Source organism: Electrona antarctica (genome assembly GCF_951216825.1).
Source record: "Electrona antarctica genome assembly, chromosome: 18".
NCBI lineage: Eukaryota > Metazoa > Chordata > Actinopteri > Myctophiformes > Myctophidae > Electrona > Electrona antarctica.
In genome coordinates this window covers 10,609,519-10,620,712 of record NC_136799.1, presented here as the reverse complement: position 1 = coordinate 10,620,712, position 11,194 = coordinate 10,609,519, and the positions used below count along the sequence as shown (strand labels likewise).

General features: G+C 44.6%; 1 protein-coding gene across 1 annotated transcript; it reads right to left on the bottom strand.

Annotated features, from left to right (window-relative positions):
- Positions 1 to 332: 332 nt before the first annotated feature.
- LOC306942840 (leucine-rich repeat and fibronectin type-III domain-containing protein 2) lies at positions 333 to 10,462 on the bottom strand (the record flags this gene model as incomplete). Its single annotated transcript, XM_079528971.1, has 2 exons — positions 333 to 1,317; positions 9,072 to 10,462. 2 exons carry the CDS (start codon positions 10,460 to 10,462, stop codon positions 333 to 335), a joined length of 2,376 nt encoding a protein of 791 aa, XP_079385097.1.
- Positions 10,463 to 11,194: the final 732 nt, after the last annotated feature.

The window sequence follows — 11,194 nt, the reverse complement described above, 5'->3', positions numbered from 1 at the left end:
ACACAGCGGTAAATCCACTTAGAACTTCTCTCCTCTTTCTTTCCCCCAAAGATAATCCCTGTGTTTTTTGTGCACGGACAATCACTAATGTTTTCCAAAAAAACACATTTTTCCATTTGCAGTTGGATGGATAACATGGCCAACCGTGCACCGGCACCAACATACCATCGATCTCAGTGTATTTTCCACTTATTTACTTGGACAGAAAGACGATAGTATTCACATGGATGAACTTCATGCAGTACAGCATGGCAGATGCCCCCCCTCGGAGGTCTCTCGAGTTCCTGAAATATATAGTTTGGCCCGACACCACACGGCTCGACTGTAAGTACTCAAACTGTACTCTCCATCACCCACTCGGTGCTCTCAAAAGTAGCTTTCCCATCCTCATCGTACTGCAGCAGCATGCCATTTACAGACAGGCTCCGCTTAGTCCAGATGTTGCTAATCCTGCGCGGGTAGCTGCTGAGGCATTGCGTGGCCCCTGCGTGGCCCATGTCGAAGGAGTGGCTCCTCTTGGGCTTATTGCCCTCCTGGGGCAGCCCTAGGAGCCGGCCCAGCATGGTGGTGGATTCGGCACGTCCCAGCAGGGGCTCTTTGTCCGAGGGGGGCGCCATCGCCACCGCCACCATGGCACCTGACATGGCGGAGGTGCCGGGCGCCCCCGGGTGGTCCCGCGCGGCACTCCGCAGCTCCAGCGAGGTGAAGGCCCCCAGTAGGTGGTCCAGGTTGGCCCTCGCTTTGGTGCCCGGTCCGTGCCTCCTGAACTTGCCGGGGAGCGTGCTGCACTCGCTCGCTTGCATGTTGTAGCGCTCGACGTCCCCTCTGTGGGCGTGGCTGTCCAGAGAGTTCGAGGAGGAAGAGGAGGAGAGGCTGCTCTGGAGGGAGCCGCACTTGAACTCCACCATCTCCTCGCACATGACCACCACGGTGGGTTTGACCTGCGGCGGCGCGCCGTTGAGACGGTTCACTCCGCCGTTGGTCTGCGAGTATGTGTTGCTGACGGCGGGCATGAGCTTGCCGGTCTGAACGCCACTGGTCACCTTGTATCGCACCATGAGGATGATGATGAACACGAGCAGCGTGGCCACAATAACGCCTCCAATCACCAGGATCATGGTGCCTCCCAGAAAGCCACTGTGAAGGGACTGGCACTCGGGGTAGTCATCCCGAGTGACAAACTGGACGCAGCCGACGATGTTGGTGGCAGTGAGTGTGGTGGCAGTGTCTTCCCAGATGGCCAAGACGCACAGGTCATACTGCATCCCTGGGACCAGATTAGAGACCAAGAAGGCTTTGTTTGCCATGGGAATCATCCTACAGGAAGACGGAGAGAGCACACAAAAAAGCATGGGATTAACAACATGGCCCCCATAGCTATGGGAGTTCAACATGAGGTTAGAACACTTTTGTGCATTACACCAGCAACTTGTTCTTGTGGACCAGGGCAGATCAGAAAAGAAATGTTCAAATGAAGCATGCTAAGTAGCTATTTATATGCACAGAGTCATTTAGAAAGATTACTTCATTGCTTACAATATGAACAGTTTGATGTGCAAGAAGCAATGGTTCCGAGTTCAACAGCCACTCCCCGACTATGTTTTGGGTGCTTGTGCAACTAATTTCATGATGTTGCTGCAATTTAGTTTTAGTGATGATTACAGTAAATTGATACAAACTCATTCCCGTTAAATAGGCCCCCTCAAAATAGCTACAATGCCCTTTGACTGAAATCAAGAGGTTGTTTTTAATCCCCCAGCTGTGCAACCAGTCCAGTCAAATTCTGAGTAAGTAATTCTGTCTTTGTGCTACAGCATGTAGGCTCACTGAGCAAAGCCTTCTTCCAACAAGCCCATCCATCATAGCATATAGTTTGCACAGTCAGATTTGATTTGTAAATGTCAGAGCAGACACTGTAAAGTAAACCATAGTGAGATTTAAATGTGTCTGACACATTTTTGTTCCCTTTTTTCTGTTATCCCAAAGGTTAGACAGAGATTGGAAAGCTATGATGAGGTAATTCTTATTCAGCTTGACCTTGTGGCATGCCCGGAGGACAAGACCAACAGAGCTTTGTGCATGAATTAGTAATGAAACATACAGTAGTGTCTAAATAAGAGACACAAAATTACTCACGGCACGTGAATGTCTGTTTGTCTCTACTGGATACAGTAACTGCTGTGTTCTTACAATGCTTGGATGCATGCTCTGCGATTATCCTCCACTCTCGACAAACCCACCCTACCCATGCGAATTTATGCATCATCAGTGAGAGAGTGTACAGGTGGAACCATTTGGTTCCACCTCAGATTTTTAACTGTGTATGTAATTGGACAAGAAACACTGTCTCGGAGGAAGGGAAATCATCCACTTGTTGAGGTTAGTCTCCATATAGAGTAGTTACTTTTGTGCAGCTAATTGTAGTGAATGAACACCTGCATTGTCAGTGATCACATGATAATTTAATGTGATTGACACGCGGACCAATTCATTCTTTAATATTTTAAGACATTATCTAGATGTTCCCAACAAGGTCATTGTTTCAAACCCCACCGTGGTAACTTGTCCTATTCTCTTCTCTTGAAGGTAGACCACATGGCGGGGAAGAGATATAAGATCAGCACACATGCATCTTTCTATAGCGCTTTATTGAGACTATAATCCCTCCATCCCGCAAACAAACTTTTAGCTGAGCAACTGAAGGTATATTTCTCCCTTCAATGTTACCCCCCAATTCTTATTACGTTACAATGATACAAATAACATCATGCAACATCATGCTTCTGACAGGTGCATTGCATTGTGATTAGTAGTGGGAGTAAAATAAATCAGACCTGGTAATTTGTGATTACATAATTATGACAATCGCTGAAAGAAGTTCACTTAATTAGCCTAAGCGTTTAATGCTTCTGTGAATGCCATCCCATCCATCAACGTGAATCTCATGGAATAAGTGGTGATATTTCACTAAATAAATACATTTTCTTCCAGAACTTTCAAAGGGATTGGATGACAAGAGCTGACCCGGAGACACAGCAATTAATTATTTGTTGAGTACACACAGTGTGACAAATTAGAATGCTGTGGAGATGAAAATTGCATTGAGCGTTAAGTGGCTGTATATACATGCATGCAATTTATGCTATTCTATGGCTATGCTCTTTCACCCTGTTAGTATTCTAGTGAGTGTAGCTGAAGACAGTGGGAGATGTAATCATGAGGACATGGGATGCAACAGGCACCCACAGAGAAGATGACAGACTGGCAACACACTGATTTATGAATAAAGTAATACAAAATGGGGATAATTACACACTGTAACAACGAGGTCAATTGTGTTTGTTTTTGTGCAAAAATGTCAGAGAGTTGACTTACTGTATTTGAAATCATATTTAAATGAGTTTTGACTTTCCCTCATCCTAAATTTCACCTATTATCATCTGGTCACCCTAGCAGAGACAGAGATGAGAGCCATGCATGCAAGACAAGTTGGGAGTCGGATTTCAACCCAGGTCTGAGAAGTGCATTTTATTAGGGGTCAAGCCCAAAGGGTGTAGCCCCCTTATTGTTTCTGTAAGAATTCCGCCATTGTAGTATTTTTGTCAGTTCTGTGCTATATCTTATTCCTTATAATTTTTATCCCACGATTTTGTAACCCATTTTTCACCCCTGTGTCAATTATCTGATGTGATCCTGGGCTCTACACACCCTCCGCCAACCTAGTCCCCATATATTCTGTGCTATATCTTGACGAAATTTGGCAATATGGTAGAGGGCCATGAGAATCCCTCAGGAACTGAAGCTCACTTCACTTCACTCATTTCATGATTTGCTCTATCCACTTTTTCTGACTATTTTTCGGCCACGTCAAAGAATGTCGTGGCCTTGGTAACCACTCCCCTTGAAATCGCATTTACATTCATGCGAATGGAGTCTGGACTCTGGTTACGGGACTACAGCGTGTGACAGACAACCCCTTCAGCCAATCAGCGTAACAAAAAAAGCTGACGTCATCTCCAGTCTACAACGCAGTGAATTTCATCAATGTTTATATATACCGGTAGCTATTTTTTTTAATGTTTTTTTTTTGTGGCTTTCGCCTTTATTTTATACTTTTTATGGAGGGACAGACAGTAGGCTGACAGGAAATGAGGAGAGAGATGGGGGGGATGACATGCAGTAAAGGCCGTCGGGATCGGGAGTCGAACCCGCGGCACACTGCCAGACTGGATTACCAGCCAAGGTGCCTGGACCGCTGAGCCACGGCCCAGGCCACTCATTGTGTATATTACGTATAGCTTTTATGAAGGGCACTAGCCTCTCCTATAATGTCCAGCTTTGAAAGTGTGTAAACACAAACATTGAAGACAAAAGTGTGTAAACACAAACATTGAAGACAAAAGTGAGGACGCAAATTGTGATTAGCCGGCATGATTGGGTGGGAGATCTGCCATTGGTTGAGAATTAGATGATGTATGATGACGTATGATGATAAGAGCGCTTCTCACTTCACACAGGTGTGATTTTTTTTTCTTTTAGGGCTTGAGCCTGTCTTATAGCTGCTTGCAGCTATATTTATTAATATTATGTGTATCAACTCTTTGATCAACAAATTGATTATTAAATACTTCGCTGCACAATGTGTTGAGCAAAGATTGTTGTGTTTTGAGCTTTTTAAGATCGGTTAGCTTCAGTATTAATTTATTTTGTACTTTTGGACCATAATGCCATGCCGTAAATAGTGATTGATTTTTATTTTTATTTTATTGTATTAAACTATCAATAATGTTTTCTAATCAATTAAATCGATTCATTCAATTAACTGTTGCTAACATCTTCCACATATACTGTTAGCTCTCTGCCAGGATGTAGCCATTGATACATAGACGGAAAGTGTGCCAATACGCATTAACAGCTTTGATCCTGCAGAGCGCGGGACCCCACCTTAATCACACAGACCCTCGGTATTTCACCAGGCAACCCATTGGCGGTGCATTCTATTATTCATCGCTAATTGCCTTTCCCACGACCAGAAGGATGCGGCGTTGCCTCACATGTACAGCGTAGCGGGGCTTATGCAATCATTCTCCTGCCATTCTCCTCTGATTGATTTTTAATCATGCATTTGCTCGAGGGAGACCAGCACTCTGGGACCCTCTCTGGCTCCTTCACGTTCTTAACCCATTACAACCGGGTAAGTATGTCTGTGTCTCAACCATTTCTCAACCAAAAATTGCAGATATACAAGCTTCATGCAGCTCTATGAGCTTGTAGATCTGTTATTTTAGAAAAGGAGAGAGAGAGAGAGAGAGAGAGAGAGAGAGAGAGAGAGAGAGAGAGAGAGAGAGAGAGAGAGAGAGAGAGAGAGAGAGAGAGAGAGAGAGAGAGAGAGAGAGAGAGACATTTTAACTCAAATCTTTCCTTCTGGTGGGTCCCTTTAACAAAATATTGTGAGATGAGGGTCGGCGGCCAAATACATATATAATTGTGGTGGTCCTTGACATGAAAATGTTTGAGAATCACTGAAAGCAACATACGTTTTTCGGAAAACAGTTAGGATTAAGAGGACATTTTTAGAATCGGCCTCAGGTCTTAATGGGTTAAGTATGGCCTGGAAGAAAGAAATCGTACAGGAGCAATATTGTTTATGTATGAGCTATACTTGGCATCTTCGTGTGCTCTCTATACATTTTTCCACTCCAATTTAGAATCATCTCGTTTGTCTTTTGACATTCAATCCCCAGGGGGATTTAAGCCATTATTATACAGCAGAGCAGAACGGAACAGCCTCCGCTGCTTTGGGTTGGGGTGCATACATTATCAACCTTACAGTAAGGATTTTATGGCCTAATATCAAATTGCATTAACAACACAGATTGGTTAAATTACTACCGTTTTATTCACGATACAAGTTATAGATTGGCGCTTTACACACAGCTGCAGCGGCTGGAGGTGGTCTCCCTGCTCTGTTGAGAAATGTTTACTACTGGTTGACGAGAGGTATTGAACCTCAAAATGTAATATCTTTCCTGCTCAAATGGGATTTCTGTCTTATAGCTCAGCAGTAGAACCTTTGGTGCTGGTGTGGGAGACCTGGGTTCTTCCTATCCTGGGTGGGATATACATTTGACAGATTGTAGCTTTAAGGTTGACAAATTATGTGATCGAAATTCTATGTGTATGTGTGATAGAAATGTGCTCTATGAATATATATTAAAATAAAAATCATTTAGGGAGGATGCTATTAACCAAATGTGCTGTACTGGTAATGTCCTGTTCATGGATATGCATATCTAAACCTGATCCTTTAATGCATTCGTTACACTGGCAAACTCAACTAATGTTATTCAATTAACAATACAGAGTGAACGATGATGCAAATGAATGGGCCATGGCAAAATATGCTGTTGAATTGTGTGGTTGGACTGGCATTTCCGGAGCTCTACACATGGAATGCATTTATATTTTAGTACTGAGGGCGGTTTGGTCTACTTGAATTAAAATTAGATATTTTCTGAAAATGCCGTTGAGTCATCCAATGTTTACATTGGCACAAAAAAAATCATACTCATATATCTTCTCCAGCATATGAAAAACAACTTGCGTGGAGAGTGTCAGCTTCAAAATCAAATGCACACCTTTATTACTGTATTCTCAGGGATGTTGAGTTCCACGCAGACGACATAGGCAGTGTAATATCTCTTTCCAATAGAACACATGCACTATTCCAATCTCATATATCCAGCTAATCGCCGCCAGAATAGCTTCCGCCTGGGCTGCCCATAGCGTACCGTATCCTTCATTAAACATCCCACAAGCTGGAATATATGCAGGAGGTGTAAATCACATTAGGCAATGGCACCTTAGCCCTTTATAAGATAAGGTATAGCTAAAGGGGTTCATTGGGATTCAAGTTTGAGTATTTGGGAAGGTTTATGGCTGACACATAACTTACGGTAACTGCATTCCAAAACAGCCCCTGAACCAATTCAGATGCAGGAGATTCTGTCGTTATGGCTAGTAGTAAATCCTTAAGGTCAATCAATCATTGACTTAAACATGAATCTAGCCAATAAAGTTTATATTTTGGGATATAGAAAATGTAATTCCTTTACTAGCACTACAGCTTCAACAGGTAGAAATCTCTTTCGCAAGGAAGCCCTGGCCCCCCCCAAAAAGCATCCAACCAGGGATTAAAACATAAAATACGATAAAAACCACAAAGATGGGCCTGGGCCGTGGCTCAGCGGTCCAGGCACCGTGGCTGATAATCCAGCTGGCAGTGTGCCGCGGGTTCGACTCCCGATCCCGACGGCCTTTACTGCATGTCACCCCCCATCTCTCCACCCATTTCCTGTCAGCCTACTATCTGTCCCTCCATAAAATATATAAAAATAAAAAAGGCGAAAGCCACAAAAAAAACATTAAAAAAAAAAAGAAAACACAAAGATGATACATCAATACAAAGTCAAGTATAAAAGCGTCTGAAGTCAACTTTTGAAATCATCCAAAGGGACTAATGTACTCCAGTTTGTCATTCTGGAGCTGATTCCAGGTGAAGTCCAATATACACTAAAGGCCATCCTCCCAAATCTTGTGTATCAATGTTCAATCAGCAATTAAAAAATGCATAGGCCTATACTGCACTTACAGTATACTGTTAGAAAGTTTAGAAACAGTAAACGACGGAGGGAGGGTCTTGTAGTGAGATTCAAGGTAGTAGGTATTATGAAGCCAATGTGGACATAATCAAAAGTGGAAACTTGTATAGTTTGCTAATTGGTTCCCCCTCGGTGGCAAAGTTCATTAACAAGCGTAGCATAATGACTTACTGCTTAATTATCTTAGTTGAATACCTCATGTGATACAGGAAATTGATTTCACAGAGCCCAAAGATCTCAATCTCAAAGGTACAGGGGCTTGAACAGTAATTAAATAATCCTATTCTTTGTTGGATTTCTAATGAGCGATTCAGATGAGTATTTCAAGTTGGCTTCATATTGGTTTAGACTCAGTTTTTAAACCCAGATACTGAAGAATCCAAGGTTTATATCTCATTAGAACACTTTAGGGTGAAATTAACCTTCTATGACATTACTTTTTTTTATTTTTGGACTGAGTTTCACCCCATTCTGTGTGAGCTTGAGGGGGTCCCTGATAATATATGCACATATAATACATCAATTCCTCCAGATAATGGTCATTACCGTAATTCAATATAGTAAGGTGCCCAGGGACCTACTGTATATAGAGCATGCATAAAGAGAAGTGAGTGGCACATTGAGTGGCAAAGTGAGTTTAACGTTGTTTAATGCAATCAGATAGGACTTTTCTGTTTAGATGTATGGGCTGTCAAGGCCAGAAAGTCGTTTTTGTCACTTGGTAGGCGTTCCCGCATAAACTTACGGCCGATGCATACCCTCTATTCAATGAGTCAGTCTGACTGAGAGGAAACTCAGTCGGCCTAAACCACCGCCGCATGCACATTTTAGAACGTTTTAGTTCCCAGAAGATTTATTTTACTCACAGACAGACAGCTACTGTCTCCACTTATCCTACCCATCTGTGAGCTCTCATCTCGGCCATGACATCCACCACAGGCTGTCTTCAACAACCTTTTTTAAAACCTTGTATTTCTTTTTAAAATCTTAGAATCTCAAAGGGGAAATTCAGTTTCAGCTTCACCCAGTTAAAGGCTACTCGGATAGCATAGTGTTAGAAACGACATTTATCTTACCAATTGGTGGCATTGTGCCCCATGAGCAACACCATGCCATGGCATAGAAGGTTAATACTGGATTTTGTGAAGACCACCGATTCTAAATGTGGGATCCAGGGGTCTTGAGGGGGTTATAAATGATTGCATGTCTCCATTTGGTTCCATTTGTACAGCCTCTGAGTTACAGTTATTTTATACTGAGGATAAAATTAGTGGGGTCCCAGATATGAAAAGCATGGGGGTCTGTGTCTGTGGCCTAATTCATATCAAACTGCGGATCCTTGAAATAAAAAAATAAATAAAAAAAGATTGAGAATCACTAGTGGAGAGGAGACGGTATAGTTGCTCTTACCTGTAAATGAGCACTTCGTCCTCGGAACAGTTGTACTGAAGCTGGAACATTTTGACTTTGGGCGTGGACTTGCTGACGGTCCACGTGATCACCGCAGAGACAGATGTCACCTCGGACACAGACACCACCTTCTCGGGCAGCGGCTTGGGCTCCCCCTTGCTGATCTTGGTGGAGCTGGTGATGTCGGAGAGACCCGATTTAGGCTGTGCGGTGCGGTTGGTGGTGTTACTCGACTGAGGGTTAGTCAGGTGAGGGAGCTGAATAATTGACAGTTCTATCGACGCGGTGGATTCCCCCGCTGCATTGGCAGCTATGCACGTAAAGATGCCGTAATCCTTCGCCGTGGTGATCGTAATGTCCAGGGTTCCGTTCTCGTACACCGTTGCTCGTGACGAATTGCTGATCAAACGGTCGTCGGGAGTGACCCAGTGTATGACCGGCATCGGATCGCCCACGGCCTTGCAGCGCAAGCTGGCCGTTTGGCCTTCCAGTACTAGCAACTTGTGAGTGTGCTGGGTTATCAGGGGCGGCTCGCACACAAACTCCTCTTCACGCACAGACCAGAAGTAGCGGCCCTTCAGACTTCCCGGGGAGGCGCACGTCTCCATATCGTCCTCTCTGTCCAGCCGCCGGAGCCACAGCACTTCGCAGTTGCAGTGGAGCGGGTTCCCGCCGAAGCTCAGGGACAGCTGAGGGGCGTACGGCGTGGTCGACACCACGCCGGTTTGGGAGCGGGCAAAGATCGGGTCCGGCGGGAGCTTCTGGAGCCTGTTTGACGTGAGGTCCAGGCGCGCCAACTTGTCCAGGTCGGTAAAGGTCCCCTCGGTGATGAAAGCAATGAGGTTGTGATCCAAACTCATTTGGTGGAGGTTGACCATCTTCCGGATGGCCTCCCAAGGCACGCTGCGCAGGTTGTTGTACGACAGATCCAGGTCCTCCAGGGTCAGCAGCGGATCGTCGAAGGCCGCGTTGTTGATCCGACTGAGCTGGTTGTTGTTGAGGATGAGGTGCTGCAGGTTGACCAGGCCCCGGAGGTCGTCGGCACCCAACTCCGTCAGACGGTTAGTGTCGAGGTGCAACGACCTCAGGGTCTCGAGGTCGATGAAGGAGAAAGGCTGGATGGCGCTGATGGTGTTCCGGGACAGGGTGAGATCCACCAGGCCCGTCATGTTGGCAAAGTCTTGCGTGGAGACCTTGAGGATGAAGTTGCCCCCCAGGCGGAGCTCGACAGTTCGTCGGTCGATGTCCATAGGGACAAACAGCAGGCCTTTGGAGGGACACAGGGTGCCCAGGGACTCGGAAAGGTTCTGACAGACACAGTATTTGGGACATGCATGGACCATCGTAACTGCATTTCCCAGAAACAGGAGACAGATGACCACTTTGTCCATGGTAGTTCATACACAGGGACCTGGAAGAAGAACAGAGAGGAGAGATGAGACACTGTACCTTCTTTTCGAAAAAAAAAAAAACCACTTTCAACCTGGTGTCTCTATTTTGTGCGTTTCGTTACAGGCAAATACACAACAAAATTAAGTCATTGTAAAGCTTGCATTATAGAATGAGTATTCTAATATCCTGGCAAATCCATGTTATATACGGTATGCCTCTTTTCTCACAACGAATGAGCACAATATTTGAACAGAATTTGTGTGTGCTTGCGTGTGTGTGTGCGTGCGTGTGCGTCCGTGCAGACTAGAGGTAGCCATAAGAGATATTCAGATTTCATCATCCTGCACTAAACGGGCACACAGCCAAAGTTCCAGCTGATTCACTATAAATAGCATTTTTCACCTGCTTCCACTTGGCAATGCAAAGAATTAACATGCTGGATATCATCACATGAGGTCTGCTCGCTGCAAACCCTGCATTATGAGGTGCTAAGAAGCTAATGGGGGGGGGGGGGTATTTTTTAATTACACTGATGCGTATCATTAACGATATACAGACATAAACTTGTTTACATGCTTTAAGGGCCACGGGCATGCAACCCTAGGCCAATTTGGATTTTACGGGTAAAACAATGCTAGCAAGCAGCACACCTGCACTGAATAATTAATATTCGGCGTGTTTTGATTTAGGTGTGAAAATGTGCAAGCATAGACAGTAGTACATTTCTGTAG